Here is an 18,523-nt window from a genome sequence, read left to right on the forward strand (position 1 = left end):
GATCCCTCCATCCTTGCAAACTACAGCCCCACCTCCAACCTCCCTTTCCTCTCCAAAGTCCTTGAACATGTTGTTGCCTCCCAAATCCTGCCAATTTTTCCCGGAACTCTATATTTGAATCCCTTCAATAGGTTTCCACCCCTGCCACAGTACCGAAACGTCTCTTATCAAAGTCACAAATGAAATCCTATGTGACTGTGACAAAGGTAAATATCCCTCCTCGTACTTCTCGACCTGTCTGGAGCCTTTGTCATGGTTGGCCACTCCATCCTTCTCCAACGCCTCTTCACCGTCGTCCAACTGGGTGGGACTGCACTCGCCTGGTTCCATTCTTATCTATCTAATCATAGCCAGAGAATCACTTGCAATGGCTTCTCTTCCCACACCTGCATCGTTGCCTCTGATATCCCCCAGGGATCTATCCTTGGCCCCTTCCTATTTCTCATCTACATGTTGCCCCTCGGCGACATCATCTGAAAACAGAGTCAGTTTTCACATGTATGCTGATGACACCCAGCTCTACCACACCACCACCTCTCTTGACCCTCCACTGTCTATAAATTGTCAGACTGCTTGACCAACATAGTAGAAATTTCCTCCAACAAATATTAGGAAGACCGAAGCCATTGTCTTCGGACACCACCACAAACTCTGTTTCCTAGTCACCGACTCCATCCCCTCTCCCTGGCAACTATCTGAGGCTGAACCAGACTGTTAGCAACCTTTGTGTCATATTTGACCCCGAGATGAGCTTCCAACCACATATTTGTGCTATCACTAAGACCGCATATTTCCACCTCCAGAACGTCGCCCGACTCCGCCCCTGCCTCACCTCATCTGCTGCTTTGAATTTGTTATCTCTAGTTTTGACTATTCCAATGCACTCCTGGCCAGCATCCCACGTTCTACCCTCCGTAAACTTTAGGTTGTCCAAAACTCTGCTGCCCGTGTCCTAACTCGCACCAAGTCCCATTCACCCATCACCCCTGAGCCCGCTGACTTACATTGGCTCCCGGTTAAAGAAAGCGACACCTCGATTTTAAAATTCTCATCCTTGTTTTCAAATCCCTCCATGGCTTCAGCCCTCCCTATCTCTGTAATCTCCTCCAGCCCTAGAACCCTCCAAGATATCTGTGCTACTCTAATTCTGGCCTCTTGCGCATCCCCGATTTTAATCGCTCCACCGTTGGCGGCCATGCCTTCAGTTGCCAAGGCCCTAAGCTCTCTAATTCCCTCCCTAAACCTCTCCGCCTCTCTACCTGTATTTCCTCCTTTAAGACGCTCCTTAAAACCTACCTCTATGACCGTCATCTGCCCTAATATCATCTTATGCGGCTTGGTGTGAAATTTTATTTTATAACGCTCCTGTGAATTATCTTGGGATGTTTTACTACGTTAAAGGCGGTACATAAATACAAGTTGTTGTTGTTGCGTACAGCGGTCTTAGCTTTTGGTTTTCTGAAGCTCTGGGCAAAGTACATAATTAAAAATGGGGATCTCGTCATTCTGAATATGCCACACATATTAAATTAAAGCCCCGGGACTTGGGGTTTCACAACTGCCATACCCTAAAGCCAGGCTGCATTCTGTAGATCAGAGTTGTTCGGCATCTTACAAATTACTAAAGTAAAGAAAGAACTTGCATTTATGTAGCGGCTTGTACCACTTGAGAGTATCCTAAAGCGCAACAAAATACTTTTGAAGTGTAGTCACTGTTATAATGTAGGGAAACACAGCAGCCAATTTTCACACAGCAAGATCCCACAAACCGCAATGAAATAATGACCAGATATCCTGTTTTAATTATGTTTGTTGAGGGATGAATATTGGCCAGGACACCAGGTAAAACTCCTTTGCTCTTCTTCGAATAGAGCCATGGGATCTTTTACGTCATCCTGAGAGAGCAGATGAGACCTAGGTATAATGGCCCAGAAATTCGGGTCGGGGGCTTCCCGTGGGTGCAAGCCCCCGACCTGCACTTACCTAGCGCGCTGGCCGTTGAGCTGTGGGCCCGCGTGGGATTCCGATCCTGGGCCTGCTCCAACTGCTGGCGGCGCAGTGCTTGCATATCCCAGGGGCGCAGTTAGTTCGATGTGTCCCCTGGGATCACGTGGGCCATGGAGAGCCAATGGTAGCAGGGAATGCTTCATTCATAAGTTTGACAGGAAGAGCTGTCAAACCTATAAATACTATAAGCCCCAAAACATCACTAAATCTTCAAATAAATTTTTAAAAAACATCACATTTTTAAAATAACTATAAATAACATGAAATAACTATTTTAAACAATAATTTAAATTTTTGAAAAAATTAATTACATTTTCTAACGGGGCTTAAAATAAACTTATCTTTCTTTAAAGTATTTAAAAATAATAAACCTGTGGAAAAAAAGTTTTAATTTTAATTAATTCACCACTTACCTTGTTAAAAGCAGACCTTGCGCCTGCTTTTTAAAAGTGTAACTGCTGGAGACTTACCCTCCCGGAGAAAGCTGCAAAAAAAACGTAAGTTCAATGCGCACACGCTGCCTCTCCACGCTGAACCCCTTCTTTCAGGGGAACGGAAGTGCCGGTTTCCCGCGCATGCGCAGTGTATGCACAAAACCGGCACTTCCATTGGGCTTACGGGTGAGTACCCCGTGCGTACTCACCCGTGGAGACCCAAATTTCTGGGCCATTGTTGTCAATTGGGGAAAGGCCATTTTTACTAGGCTGAGATGTGATTTAGCAAAGGTGGACTGCAAACAGATACTTGAAGGTAAATCAGTGTCAGAGCAGTGGGAGGCATTCAAGGAGGAGATAGTGAGGGTTCAGAGCAGATATGTTCCCACAAAGAAAAAGGATGAGACTCCCAAATCTAGAGCCCCCTGGATGTCAAGGGGCATACAGGGTAGGATAAGATACCGAGAGCTAAATATGACAGAAAGCCTAGAGAAGTATAGAAAGTGCAGGAAATTAGGAAAGAAAAGCGAGGGTGTGAAAAAATATTGGCAAGTAACATCAAGGAAAACCCAAATATGTTTTATAAATATATAAAGAGCAAGAAGAAAGAGTAGGGCCTATTAGAGACCAAAATGTTAACCTGTGTGTGGAGGTGGAAGACACGGGTATGGTTCTTAATGAATACTTTGCATCTGTCTTCACAAAAGAGAAGGAAAATGCAGACATTGTAGTTAAAGAGGAGTGTGAAATATTAGATGAGATAAACATAGTGAGAGAAGAAGTATTAAGGGGTTCAGCATCTTTGAAAGTAGATAAATCGTCAGGCCCAGATGAAATGTATCCCAGGCTGTTAAGAGAAGCAACAGAGGAAATAGTGGAGGCTCTGACCATCATTTTCCAATCCTCTCTGGCTACAGGTGTGGTGCTGGAGGACTACTAATGCTGTACCGTTGTTTAAAAAGGGAGAAAGGGATAGACTGAGTAATTACAGGCAAATTATTGGAAAAAAATTCTGAGGGACAGTATTAATTGTCATGGATTAATTAAGGACAGTCAGCATTGATTTGTTAAGGGAAGGTCGTGTCTGACTAACTTGATTGAATTTTTTGAGGAAGTAACAAGGAGGGTCGATGAGGGTAGCACATTTGATATAGTCTACATGGATTTTAGCAAGGCTTTTGACAAGGTCCCACATGGCAGACTGGTCAGAAAAGTAAAAGCCCATGGGATCCAAAGGAAAGTGTCAAGTTGGATCCAAAATTGGCTCAGTGGAAGGAAGCAAAGGGTAATAGTCGACAGGTGTTTTTGTGACTGGAAGGCTGTTTCCCGTAGGGTTCTGCAGGGCTCAGTACTAGGTCCTTTGCTTTTCATGGTATATATCAATGATTTAGACTTCAATATAGGGGGCATGATTAAGAAGTTGCAGATGATACAAAATTTGGCCGTGTGGTTGATCATGGGGAAGATATCAATGAACTGGTCAGGTGGGCAGAAAAGTGGCAAATGGAATTCAGTCCGGAGAAGTGTGAGGCAATGCATTTGGGGAGGGCTAACAAGGCAAGAGGATACACAATAAATGGTAGGATACTGAGAAGTGTACAGGAACAGAGAGACCTTGGTGTGCATGTCCACTGATCCCTGAAGATAGCAGGACAGGTAGATAATGTGGTTAAGAAGGCATACGGGATATTTTCCTTTATTAGCCGAGGCATAGAATATAAGAGCAGGGAGGTTATGCTTGAACAGTATAAAACACTAGTTAGGCCACAGCTAGAATACTGCGTACAGTTCTAGTCACCACATCACAGGAATGATGTGATTGCACTAGAGAGGGTACAGATGAGATTTACAAGGATGTTGCCAGGACTGGCGAATTTTAGCTATGAGGAAAGATCGGATAGGCTGGGGTTGTTTTCTTTGGAACAATGGCTGAGGGAGACTTAATTGAGGTGTATAAAATTATGAGGGACCTAGACAGAGTGGATGGGAAGGACATATTTCCCTTAGCAGAGAGGTCAATAACCAGGTGGCATAGATTGAAAGTAATTGGTAGAAGGATTAGAAGGGAGTTGAGGAGAATTTATTTCACCCAGAGGGTGATGGGGGTCTGGAACTCACTGCCTGAAAGGGTGGTAGAGGCCGAAACCCTCATCACATTTAAAAAGTACTGGATATGATAAATATGTGAAGAGAAAAAGATTAGTGAAGTCAAGCGTAGGTCCCTTACAGTCAGAATCAGGGGAATTTATAATGGGAAACAAGGAAATGGCAGACCAACTAAATGCATACTTTGGTTCTGTCTTCACAAAGGAGGACACAAATAACCTCCCAGAGATGCCGGGGAACATAGGGTCGGATGAAAGCGAGGAACTGAAAGAAATCAGTATTTGTAGGAAAATGGTGTTAGGAAAATTGATGGGACTGAAGGCCGATAAATCCCCAGGGCCTGATGGTCTACATCCCAGGGTACTTAAGGAAGTGGCCCTAGAGATAGTAGATGCATTACTGATCATCTTCCAGAACTCGATAGACTCTGGAACGGTACCCATGGATTGGAGGGTAGCTAATGTTACCCCACTATTCAAAAAAGGTGGTAGAGAAAAAGCAGGGAATTATAGACCGGTAAGCCTGACATCGGTAGTGGGGAAAATGCTAGAGTCTATTATAAAAGATGTAATAGCAGAGCACTTGGAAAGCAGTGACAGGATCGGACAAAGTCAACATGGATCTACAAAAGGTAAATCATGCTTGACTAATCTACTGGAATTTTTTGAGGATGTAACTGGTAAAATAGATAAGGGAGAACCAGTGGATGTGGTGTATTTGGACTTTCAGAAGGCTTTCGATAAGGTCCCGCATAAGAGATTAGCGTGCAAAATTAAGGCACATGGGATTGGGGGCAAGGTATTGACTTGGATAGAGAACTGGTTGGCGGACAGAAAGCAAAGAGTTGGAATAAACGGGTCGTTTTCCGAGTGGCAGGCAGTGACTAGTGGGGTACCGCAAGGATCGGTCCTAGGACCCCAGCTGTTCACAATATATATTAATGATCTGGACGAGGGAATTGGATGTAATATCTCCAAATTTGCAGACGACACAAAGCTGGGCGGGAGGGTAAGCTGCGAGGAGGATGTCGGGAAACTCCAGTACGATTTGGACAGGTTGGGTGATTGGGCAGAAACATGGCAAATGCACTATAATGTGGATAAATGTGAGGTTATCCACTTTGGTGGCAAAAACAGGAAGGCAGATTATTATTTGAATGGCAATAGATTGGGAGAAGGGGAAGTGCAAAGAGACCTGGGGGTCCTTGTGCACCAGTCGCTGAAGGTAAGCATGCAGGTGCAGCAGGCGGTTAAGAAGGCAAATGGTATGTTGGCCTTCGTAGCAAGAGGGTTCGAGTACAGGAACAAGGATGTCTTGCTACAGTTGTACAGGGCCTTGGTGAGACCGCACCTTGAGTATTGTGTGCAGTTTTGGTCACCTTACTTGAGGAAGGACGTTCTTGCCATGGAGGGAGTGCAGCGAGGATTCACCAGGCTGATACCTGGTATGGCAGGAATGACGTATGAGGAGAGATTGTGTCGATTGAGCTTATACTCACTGGAGTTTAGAAGATTGAGAGGGGATCTCATCGAAACCTATAAAATTCTGTCAGGTCTGGACAGACTAGATGCAGGAAGGATGTTTCTGATGGCCGGGGAGTCCAGAACCAGGGGTCATAGTCTAAGGATAAAGGGTAAGCCATTTAGGACTGAAATGAGGAGGAATTTCTTCACCCAGAGAGTGGTGAACCTGTGGAATTCTCTGCCACAGAGGGCGGTGGAGGCCAGTTCATTAAATATATTCAAGAAAGAGTTGGATATATTTCTTGAGGCTAAAGGGATCAAGGGATATGGGGAAAAGGCAGGGACAGGGTACTGAATTGGATGATCAGCCATGATCACATTGAATGGCGGAGCAGGCTCGAAGGGCCGAATGGCCTACTCTTGCTCCTATCTTTTATGTTTCTATATGCACTTGAAGTGCCGTAATCTACAAGGCTACGAACCAGGACCTGGAAAGTGGGATTAGGCTGGATGGATCTTTTTCAGCCAGTACAGACAGGATGGGCCGAATGACCACCTCCTGTGCCGAAAATTGCTATGATTCTATGAACGTGTCATCTGAAAGACCGTACTGCACTGAAGTGTCGGCCTAAATTATGTGCTTAAATCTCTGGAATGGGGCTGAACCCACCACACTCTGGCTCAGAGGCAAGAGCGCTGAGCCAAGTTCTGACACCTAGGCTGACATCTAATAGTAGTTTTTATATCATCTTTCAAAATATAAAATAAATATAGATTTCAATTGAATGATTCATTACATGATTTTTAACTGATGTAATATTAATTTCTCCATACATTACTTCATATTTCAGGTATGAGGTTGCAGTTCATTACACCACTAAAAGATCAGACAGTCAAAGAAGGTAACACGGCTCACTTTGAAATCGAGTTATCACATGACAATCTCCCAGTGACTTGGTACCGAAATGAAACCAAAATTCACCCAAGTAGAACTATTGTGGTCTCCAGTGATGGGAAGAAGCACATATTAGAAATTAAAGAAGCAACTCTTGATGATACGTGTCATATACGGGCAGAAGTCGCTCAGCTATCTACAAAAGGTTACCTGAATGTCATAGGTAAGGATTAAGTAAAGCAATTGTTTTGAATTCTGCTGTGCAATGAAACTAACACCATGGGGGTGATTTTCACTCAGAACTCGGGAAGGAGGCGTGACTACAACTTTCGGGGTTGTAGTCCCGCCTCCATCGAGATGCGGCCAATCCATGCGATTTTAACTTGATTGACCTTGTTGAGCCCGCCCAGCGGGCTCAGCAGGCCAATTAAGGGCCACCCATCAACAGGTGATGTCACAGACTGAAATTTCATCTATCAAGACGTTTTGACAGATGAAATATCAGTGTTTCACAGCTGTTTGAAGCTGTCAAACACTGACAGTCTTACTTCTAACCTGAGTCCTTCTACACAGACTCAGTTAGAAATCTCTCTGGCACAGAAAGCTGCAGGCTGTCACTTTTGACAGTTCGCAGCCGTTCTGCTTTCTGTGCCGGTTAGATGATGGACACCCAAAACCTAGAGGAAGTAAGGCTGAAAAGGTAAGTACAGGTAATTTAAACTTCTTTACACATTTTAGACACACCAAACACACTTACCTTTGCACTCATGCACCCATCACTCACCTGAACACCGACATCTCGACCCTTCCAAGTCCTTCAACCCGATGGCCCGACTCCCCTAACTTGGTGTGGTTTGGAGCCGTCGGGAATCCCACACTTCAAGCTTTAAAATAGGGATTAGGCTAAAAACTGCCTGCTAACTACCTGTTAACAGGCAGTTAATTGTCACTAATCCCTTCCCGCCTCGGGTAGGCGGGTCCCAGTGCGGGGCGGGTACCCGCCTCCTTTGAAATTTACATGGAGGCGGGTTGGGGGCGGGATGTTGTCGGGACCCCCGAATTCGGGACTTTAACTCCCCGCGCGCCTCCAATCCTGACTCCACGGGTCAGTTAAAATCGAGGCCCATGTGTCATGTGCAATTCTTCATAAAGTACTGATAAAGACAAGATTAAAAAAAAGGGGGGCATAAGGTATTACTGATGATTAATTTCTTGAAAAGTTTTGAAAATGTACGTTCTGTGAGAGACGCTTTCTTTCTTCAGGCAGAATGTTAACTGTTTGTCTTTCATCCACAGAGGCTGATCCTTATTTCACTGTGAAACTACAAGATTACACTGCTGTAGAGAAAGATGAAGTCAGCCTCGAATGTGAAGTCAGCAAGGATGTGCCGGTAAAATGGCTGAAGGACGGCAAGGAAATCAGTGCATCAAAGACAGTTTCACTTAAAGCTATTGATAAACGCCATATTTTGACGGTCAAAAAAGTTGACAATAAAGACAAGGGTGAATATGAATGTGACTGTGGAACTGACAAGACGAAAGCCTCTGTGAATATTGAAGGTATATACTTTATGAATGAGTATACATAGATTCTTCAAAAGTTATAAAGTAATGTTTTTTTTATATGTGCAGTTTAAACACCCATTTTTAATACTAATGTGGTTACAGCTCGCGTCATCAAGGTGGTGCATCCATTGTATGGTGTAGAAATCTTTGAAGGTGAAACTGCCCACTTTGAAGTGGAGATCTCGGAAACTGATGTGCATCCTCAATGGAAGCTGAAGGGTGAAACTTTGTTACCGTCACCTGTACGTTGTTTTCTTAATTTAGTTCAAAATTAAACATTCCTGCCTCTGTATTGGAAATATTCGGTAGTAAATAATTTTACATCAGAATTGTGTTAATTTATTAAAATCTTCACTACAAAATCTTCATCCTAATAAATATTCAATGGAACGTAGGAGCTCGTATAGATATATTTGAAAAAAGGTCGGGGAAAGTTTAATACAAAGAACACATCCTAATGTATCTCGAACTATTTTGTAATTGACAGAATTGTGAGATTATCGAGGATGGCAAGAAACACGTTCTGACCCTCTACAATTGCAAGCTAAATGATTGCGGAGACGTTTCTTTCCAGGCTGCTAATGCTAAGTGCGCAGCTAATCTGAAAGTCAAAGGTAATTTTCTATTCATTAGGATGAACTGGTTACATTTTTTTCAGGAGTTTTAATAATTACAATTCACGCACCTTACTTCCATATTCCATTCCTTTAAATGGTACGTGTGATTTGCATATGTAACGTATACATTTTAAAATATATATATATTTACCCACGTGGGTTATTAATCTAATCTTTTTACTTCCTACACTCCCATCCAGAAATTCCACTCACCTTCATTGTACCGCTTAATGATGTGAAAGTGTATGAGAAAGATGAAGCAAAGTTTGAATGTGAAGTGTCCAGACAGCCTAAGACTTTCCGTTGGTTAAAAGGAACTGAGGAGCTTAATCCTAGTGCTAAGTTTGAAATTTTAACAGAAGGGACAAAACATATGTTGGCAGTTAAGGAAGCTGCATTTGATGATGAGGGAAAATATATGTTTGAAGCAGAGGACAAGAGGACAAGTGGCAAACTGATTATCCAAGGCAAGTGAAAGCGGCAAGACAGCAATGTATAAATTCCTTAGTAGATAAACTGTTCTCTTGTTAATGCAACTTGGAGTTGATAAAATTCCTTTTATTTATAGGCATACGACTTGAATTCACCAAACCTCTTGAAGATCAGACTGTAAAAGAGCGTGAGACTGCAGAATTTGTAGCTGAGCTTTCTCATGACAACATTCAAGTTGTGTGGTACAAAAATGACAATCGCCTGCATCCAAGTAGGTCAGTGACTATGAAAGACGAGGGTAAGGTCCATACCATCACATTCAAAGATGTGACCATTGATGATACTTCCCTCATCAAAATTGAAGCCATGGCTAAAAGTTCAGAGGCCAAACTTACTGTGCTCGGTAAGTAGTGTATATGGAAACACCTGAATTATTTTGCTAATTGAGCTTTGAACGGAAAAGCTGCCTTCATTTTTTGATTTTTCTAATTTGCCTCATTTTCTGATTTTTTTTTTTAGAGGGTGACCCATACTTTATTAGCAAACTGCAGGATTATACAGCTGTGGAAAAAGATGAAGTTATCTTCCAGTGCGAAGTCAGTAAAACTGCTGCTCCAGTTAAATGGTATAAGGATGGAAAAGAACTGATTCCTTCAAAGAACATTCAGATTAAAACAGACGGGAAGAAGCGCATATTAATTGTTAAACGGGCTCTGAAGAATGATCAGGGACAATATTCGTGTGACTGCGGCTCTGACAACACATCAGCCAAACTAAACATCGAGGGTAAGAATAACTGAATACCGTTTTATTGATAGCATTTAAAATACCTAACATTCTGTGACACTGGGACTTGTTTACTGAGGCGACTTAGAGCTTGCATTTTTAATAAATTAGATGAATTTATTTTAAATGCATTAGCAGTGTGTTTTTCTTAAGAGAATAACATTTGACATTATTTTGCTTCAGAACGCGACATTAAGATACTACGTCCACTGTACAGTGTTGAAATCACGGAAACAGAAACTGCTCGTTTCGAGACTGAAATTTCTGAAGAAGATGTACATGGCAATTGGAAGCTGAAGGGGGAAAATTTGCGTCCGTCTCCTGTGAGTTTTAACATTAGAGAAGTGCTGAAGTTTTTCCTTTTTTCTTTCTCTCCTTTCTTCCTTCCTTAAAAGTTTTACATGTATTGTATTTATTACAATTCAGGACTGTGAGATTAAAAAGGAAGGCACGAAACATTTTCTTATACTGTACAACGTGCGCATGGATCAAGCTGGTGAAGTTGACTTCCAGGCTGCGAACGCCAAATCCAGTGCTCATTTGAGAGTCAAAGGTAGATACTTGTTTAATATTGTATTACCAAGAATGTTAATAGCCAAGAAATATGCACTTATTAAACCCGTAAGGCATTCTGGCACTTAATTGGGAGATGTGCCTTTCTGTGTATGTTATAAATATCCAGAATGACATTTTCCATTGTAAAAGTTAATGAACAGCTGTAGGCCTCCAAAATTATTGATCACCTGATTACGTGGAATAGGTTGTTTGCATGGAGAGTTGCCGCGTTTGCAGTCTTGATGTTGAATAATATCCCAAGTCTGCATTTTTGGCAAATGCCGAAAGACTGTTGGACAGAATCATGCAGCTGTCAAAGAGACAGCGGTGGAACCAATCGGATCCAGCGTTATTTTGGACAAGGTATTCCTTAAGTAGCAATGGGGACAGCTATGATAGGCAGCTTCAATGATGGTCTCAGAGTTGCTGCTGACCGTATTACTTTTCAGGAAATAGAATGTGCAAATACAGGTTTTAAATTCACCTAGCGCTCCTTTGGCTAGGCCTTGGTCGTGTGGGTAGTTAAATAGTCGCAGTCTCCTGGGACAGTCGAAATGGAGCTTTAAATTAAATGATTCATTCTCTTGAGACTGAAGGGTATAACGATGTCTTTTGCATCCAAAGCTCGAGAGATCGGCTTACTCCGGCCCCTCAAGGATGTGACAGTAACCGCTGGCGATTCGGCAACTTTCGAGTGTGAACTGTCTTATGAAGGAATTGAAGTCCAATGGTTCTTGAAGAACAATTTACTTGAGCCCAGCGACAGAGTATGTTGATAAGTATTTTGTGTTGTTTCTTTACTCTTATAATTCATGGAGAACTTAAAAGTGTTCGAGTGGTATCTACATTCCAAAGCGTTGTGGCTCCACAATCCCACTGCGCTTTCTACATATAAGGGGCTGCGGCGGTTTGCCCTTCCATTTCAGGCATTTGATTAGGGGTTCAAGATAACAAGTTGCATTCCTCTGTGACTATTTTTAATCGCCGCCAATGTTTGTGCGCACAATTTAAAAAAGAAATGCTGATTTTTTGACGAATTCATTGTATTTAAGCTATGCAGCATTAAAATTTATATTGCGCCTAAAAAAAAAATCTATATTCTACACCTCTAAAGTTCGTTATGTGTGGAAAGCAACAATTGGAAAAAAACTCAATGAGAAGTACTTGTTTCTTTTGCTGTTACTAGAAGCATATACATCAATACCTGTACCATCAATACCATGCTTAAAGTATTTTGCAAAGATGTATTTTCGTAACTATGATAAATAGCAAATGCGAAGATGCTTTCGAGTTCCGAAAGAAATACGATCTCTGATTTTTTTCTGTAAAGCAAGGTCCTTCCGTAGGTAAAATAATTAAATGCATATATTTCAAACAATACATATTTGGTATTGTACTCAACATGTTTACTAAAATTCTCGAGTATTAATTAGACATTTCTTTCCAGAGGATTGGTATGGTTTGTAAGCTCGTGTGATCCTTTTTATTCCGAATGGAACCAATCTCACTTTACTCCTTAATTCCACAAATGTTTTTGATTGGTTCACATCTACTGAGAACAAAATTCGTAAATCTGTAACACTCTGGATAAGCAAAATTGACTTCATGATCTAATTCAATTTCTAATTATCTGAATTATCTACAATTCACAAAGATTAACGGACCCGTCTTAGTAAGATTAAATTCCATAAATTTGCATATTTTAATTTGCCATTGTTGTAACAATTATCTTGATATGTGCCATATCAATTTGCAAATTCTGCTCAGGCTGACAAATCTTACACACGCAGATATGAAATCTGTTTGCAGTGAAACCATCAAATATGTCATTACAATGGCATTGGGAATACAAATGAAGAAAGATGGGTAAAAAGAGATTCATTTCTGAAACCGTGAAACCAAAGAGTTTAGATAGTATAACAGCAGATGGCAATCAAATGCATGACACAGACTTCTTGAGAGGGTTGTTGAGAAGGATACCAGCATTTGTTGCTGTAATCTTTGTGTTAATGGTACTGTAAGAACAACAACAGTTTACAAAGCAGCATTTGTTAAAATTGACAGTGTATTGTACTGAGCTGACAGTGTGTATTGACTGTAGTGCAGTGTCACCTTTTGTAATAGTGAAAAACACACCTTGATAGCCAGTTCCATGTGAATGTGCATGGCTGGCTGTTGTAAGCAAAGCAACTTTTGTTTTTATACATTAGAAAGCATGTAGTAATGGAACTATTAATTCTTGAGTACCAAAAACTTGAATTTGTAAAACAAAATAACAATAACTAAAATATCCATGATAAACTAATTCAGCTTTTAATTATCTGAATTATATCTGTTATCCAGAAAAAAAATAATTATATATATATAAAAGGCAGGGCTACTGAAGTTCAGATAAAGCATGAGAAATTTAGAAAATCAAACAATGTGCAGAACTGTGATATAATTTCTTAATATTTTGCAGCAGCTGAAATGTATTAATAGTTTTGCAGAGGTCTGATAAACCCACACATTTTGAAAGCTGTAAAGGATAGTCAGTATCAAAATGCGGTTGTTGTTTGAACTAGACAATTTGTCTTATACATAGCTAATTGCCTAGTTATCATTTTGCTATTTTAAACATGACTTGAATCATCATATAGTGAGTTTGCTAGCAATCTAAAAGTCTTATTTTGGATCAGGTTGTTACTCGTGCTGAAGGCAGAGTGCACACTCTCACCCTCCGAGAGGTTCAGTTAAAGGAGGCTGGTGAAGTCAAACTCACTGCTAAAGACTTTGCAACATCTGCTAAGCTTATCGTCAAAGGTGAGTGATACAACATGCCAATTACATATTGGAAGTTTTTTTCCAAAACAAATATTTGGTCATGCATTTTATGATTAATGTGTTGAATTTTCATTTAAATCTTTTACAGAACCACCAGTTGAATTCACTAAACCTCTGGAGGACAAGACAGTTGAAGAAGAAGCCACTGCTACACTGGAGTGTGAGGTGTCCAGAGAGAATGCTGAGGTTATATGGTTTAAGGATGGAAAAGAAATTCATAAAACAAAGAAACATGAAATCATTGTTGATGGAAGAGTTAGAAAGCTTCTTATCCATGACTGCAAACCGGAAGATTCTAAAACATATACTTGTGATGCCAAAGGCTTCAAGACTTCCTGTTTCCTCACTGTGGAACGTAAGTATATAGTGTACAATATTCATAACTAAAGCATTATGCTACAATATTGAGATCTACATTCATGACATATCTACATATGTTGCTATATCTCTTTCACAGCTCCTCATGTTGAATTTACAAAGCCTCTCACTGATCTTGAGGTGAAAGAAAAGGAAGTTGCCAAATTTGCATGTGAAGTTTCACGTGAAAATGCAAAGGTTTGTCTTTTGTTTAAATCATTGTATTTTTTTAATTAATTTTTCCTTGTTGATAATTAAAACCCAATCAATTAAATTTAAGCAAAAGGGTAGATTAGATAGCATATCGTTACTGCTGTGAGACTCACATGTATTCACTTTTTGTTTCTGCTGCAATATAAGGATACAGTTAATGAGCCTTCATGGTGAAATAAAATTTCCTGTACAATTGTCTACCCCTCTCTTTAGGGCCTGAAACTTACTCAATTTCCAGAGTTTCCATTTTTCTTGGGGCTGCATGTGTGCACAAGGTCACTATTCCTAATTTTTTCTGCCTATGTGCAGGCCCTCGGTTTCCAAATTATGCATGCATGACCTCGGCACAACTCATGGACCCAAACCTTCTTGCTAGGTGCTATCTGCGCACCCCCCCCCCCACCCCAAGCCATCTTTGCCCACTACTTCCCATATGCCAACCTCAGCACCACACTTTCTGCCTCAGCCCTATGTCTATGTGCATGTAATGCTGTGTTTCCACTATCTTTCTATTATCTGTGATTTCCGGAGCTTCTCCAAGGATGCAGAGTATCAACGTCCTGTTCCTGTGACCATGAGGCACCCAGACTCAAGGGTACCTTACAATGCTGTCCATAAGCAGCCAGAAGGCCCTGAAGCTTGTAACTAATAACAGAGCTTCAAGTCTCTCAGGCCTGCAGTCGCATTCCAGTTTCCTGCTTTGTTTTCTGGTGCTAGGCCCAGGACAGGAAATTTAAGTGTACCTGTTCCTGTCCAGTGTTGGGGTAGAATGGATTCAGGAAAATTGGCCCCAAAACATTTGATGTTTCTATTGTTTGTATATTTTTAGATAACCTTTTTCTATACTTCGCTTGTTGCTTACGCTCTTGTAGCATTCAACGATGCTCCTCTAAATGTTATTGTGGCACATAAAGCAGCAACCTTCCCTTCTAAGTATGTTCCCTTACCAGAATTACATCATTACTTCCAGGAGTTTAACCAATCAATCGACCTTCACCAATATTAGAATTTCTACTTGAACCTGCATAGTCACATCTGTAAAATTAGGTGTTCCATTTGTTCTAAGCATTTATAGATAGATAAATAGAAAGAACCAGTTCACTAATGCCCCAGGGCAGGAAACCTGACATTCCTACCCAGTCCCTACTCCACTCTCAAAAATGTTGTTGACTCTTAATACCCTCTGAAGTGACCTAGCATACCCTTTAGTTGTGAAACAATTGCTACAAAACAGAACAATAAAAGAAATAATGGACGGACCTATTGGCATTGGTCCAGTCATCGGATCAGGACAAGACTCAGGCAATCCCAGCCCAGTCAACCCTAATAAAACCACCTTACCAATATCTTGGACTGGTGCCCAAGTTAGAAGAACTGTCCTATCAAGCAACAGCCTGACATAACTGAGCTGAAAGAGTCATATCTTTCAGTCAGCATCCCAGACTCCTCCATCACCATTCCTGGGTATGTTCTATCACACCAGCAGAAGAGACCTACCAGAGTGGGGGCACTGTGGTGTACAGCCAGGTGAGTGTGGCTCTTTGGAGTTCTCCAAACCCCATGTTAACAGGCAGCTAAGTGGCTGTAATCCTCTTCCTGCCTCTAGGAGTCGGGATCCTGCGCAAATCGGAGACCCGACTCCCGGGAAGATTGGTTGGAGGCGGGTTGGAAGCCGGTTTGGGATCCACTCCCATTTTGGGAGGGGATTTTCCCAGCAGTCCCGCCTCCATACATGCCTCCTCAGGGCTGGTAAAATCCAGCCCATAGTACCAAGGAGTCTTAGAAAAACTAAGGATAGTGGTGAAACCTTTCTGTAGCTGGAGTCATACCAGACTCTCAGGAAGATGGTTGTGGTTTTTGGAAGCCAATTATCACAGTCCTAGGACACCACTGTGCAAGTTCCTTATGGTAGCGTCCTTGGCTAAACCATCTTCAGCGGTTTCATCAGTGAATTCCCTTTGTCACAAGGTCAAGAATGGGGCTGCTAGCTGACAATTTTATAGTGTTCAGCTCCATTCACACTCATCCAATAATGGAGCCTACAACCAGACAACATTCAGGCTTAGGATGACAAGTATCAGGTAATGTTCGTACCACTTAAATGCTAGGAAATTACCATCTCCAAAAAGAAAAGGCCCAACTACCACCTCCTGGTCTCAAAGGCACTACCAGCAGCGAATCCTCCACCATCAGCATCCTGGGAATCACAATTAACCAAAAGATTATCTAGACCAACCGTAACAAAAGTGCCACCACAGGAGAAGGGCAGAGGCTGGGCATTCTGGAATGAGTGGCTCAGTTGATCCCTCAATACCTCTCCACCATCAACAATATGATAGAATACTCACCACTCACCTGGATGGTAACTAGACTCAATACTCAATAATACCATCCAGGACAAAAACATCCAGTTGTTGAACATCCCTGCATTTGAACTCAATATCCAGCCCATTTTGCACCTGTGGCAGCAATCCCTTCATTACTGGCACTCTGTGACTGCAGTATGTACTAGCTGCAGGATGCACCAGCAACTCTCCAAGCTTACTTCAACACCATGTCCCATCCCCTTACCCTCTACTACCAAGAAGTACCAGATGGGAACACCATTACTTACAAGTTCCCCCTAAGTCATGCACCACTTTGATGTGGATACATACCGCCTTTCCATCATCATCCATGAGTTAAAATCCTGACATTCTAATGTGTAAGGTAGCATAGTGGTTATGTTACTGGACTAGTAATCCAGAGGCCTGGACTAATGATCCAGAGAGTGAGTTCAAATCCCACCACGGCAGCTTCCAGGGGAATTTAAATTCAGTTAAATAAATCTAGAATAAAAAGTTAGTATCAGTAATGGTGACCATGAAACTACTGGATTGTTGTAAAAACCCATCTGGTTCACTAATGTCCTTTAGGGAAGGAAATCTGTCATCCTTACCTGGTCTGGCCTATATGTGACTCCAGACCCACAGCAATGTGGTTGACTCTTAACTGCTCTCTGAAATGGCCTAGCAAGCCACTCAGTTATAACAAACCACTACAAAGACTGCAACAGTTCAAGAAAGTGGCTCACCACCACCTTCTCAAGGGCAGTTAGGGATGGGCAATAAATGCTGGCCTTGCTAGCGACGCCCACATCCCAGGAACGAATAAAAAAAATTCTCTACTTAATACCATTATGGGAGCAAGATCACCACAAGGACTGCAACAGTTTAAGGAGACAGCCCACCACCACCTTCTCAGGTAGCTAAGGATGGTCCATTAATGCAGTATTGCCAGAATCACCCACATCCTAAGATTTAAAAAAAATTATACAACACCTTATAATATCCTCAGGGCATCCCAAAAGAATTTAGAACCAATGGTTTATATAGAATTTGCAGCACAGAAAATAGGCCAATCAGCCCTATACCAGTGTTTGTGCTCCATACAAGCCTCCTCCCACTCTATTTACTTCAGCTTATCCTCATCTCACCCTAGCAGCATATCCTTCTATTCCTTTCTCACTCGTGTAACTTGCCCTTAATTGCATCTGTGCCAGTCACATACTTTGTTGCGTAGGCAGAAAAAATACCTAGTTATCGCCTTCCCACCCATTAGGGTGAAGTAGACAAGAAGGGCTCTTTGTGTTATCAAATTTGACCATCAGTACTGTCTCTCCAGGTCAGTGATTATGTTCCACAGAAACCACCCAAACATACCTGGAAATATGGAGCACCTGGCCACATTCTTCTCTGCAGATGCTGCATCTGTGCTTAACCAAAAGTTAACATGGTATTTGTTATTACTCTATTAAAATTCCAAGGACATGGGCACTTCTGCTTACACCAGTGTCACTTTCAGGATAAATAGCTCAGATGGTACCATCATGCTAGGCAGCAAATTATTATAGTGAAATTAACCCCATATTATCAGATTTGCCACACTTTGTTCTACCAAGGAATCCATTCTAGTGTATTTTGAAAACAGTACCTTAAATATCTTGATCATGTTTCGTGTACTGTACTATAAAATGATTTTGAAAATATCCTGAGCAAGGCATTATGGATTTTTTTTTAATTTCAGGTTCGTTGGTTTAAGGATGGTGTTGAAATAAGAAAAGGCAAAAAGTATGACATTGTTGCTAAAGGCGTGGAGAGATTGCTTATCATTCACAAAAGCAGCTTTGATGATGAAGCTGAATATGAATGTGATGCAAGGACAGCTAAAACTTCTGGATTGCTTACAGTTTTAGGTAATCAGTCAGATCAGAGCTGTGCATAATTTTAA

At 41.5% G+C, this 18,523-nt stretch overlaps 1 protein-coding gene across 50 annotated transcripts in view; it reads left to right on the top strand.

Moving 5' to 3' along the window:
• LOC147120302 (titin-like) overlaps nt 1–18,523 on the top strand; it is a 359,546-nt gene that overhangs the window by 227,753 nt on the left and 113,270 nt on the right. For all 50 annotated transcript variants that reach the window (XM_085986008.1, XM_085986052.1, XM_085986054.1 and 47 more), the window contains 14 exons: nt 6,862–7,128; nt 8,202–8,465; nt 8,574–8,713; nt 8,959–9,085; nt 9,289–9,555; nt 9,657–9,923; nt 10,040–10,306; nt 10,490–10,629; nt 10,733–10,859; nt 11,486–11,628; nt 13,540–13,663; nt 13,773–14,039; nt 14,142–14,239; nt 18,320–18,488. In XM_085986008.1, the coding sequence (XP_085842134.1) occupies nt 6,862–7,128; nt 8,202–8,465; nt 8,574–8,713; nt 8,959–9,085; nt 9,289–9,555; nt 9,657–9,923; nt 10,040–10,306; nt 10,490–10,629; nt 10,733–10,859; nt 11,486–11,628; nt 13,540–13,663; nt 13,773–14,039; nt 14,142–14,239; nt 18,320–18,488 (2,667 nt within the window). The remainder of the gene's footprint in view (nt 1–6,861; nt 7,129–8,201; nt 8,466–8,573; nt 8,714–8,958; nt 9,086–9,288; nt 9,556–9,656; nt 9,924–10,039; nt 10,307–10,489; nt 10,630–10,732; nt 10,860–11,485; nt 11,629–13,539; nt 13,664–13,772; nt 14,040–14,141; nt 14,240–18,319; nt 18,489–18,523) is intronic.

This window comes from Somniosus microcephalus, chromosome 4 (assembly GCF_052327205.1).
Source record: "Somniosus microcephalus isolate GS21.2 chromosome 4, FLI_Smic_1.0, whole genome shotgun sequence".
In the NCBI taxonomy this organism is placed as follows: Eukaryota; Metazoa; Chordata; class Chondrichthyes; order Squaliformes; family Somniosidae; genus Somniosus; species Somniosus microcephalus.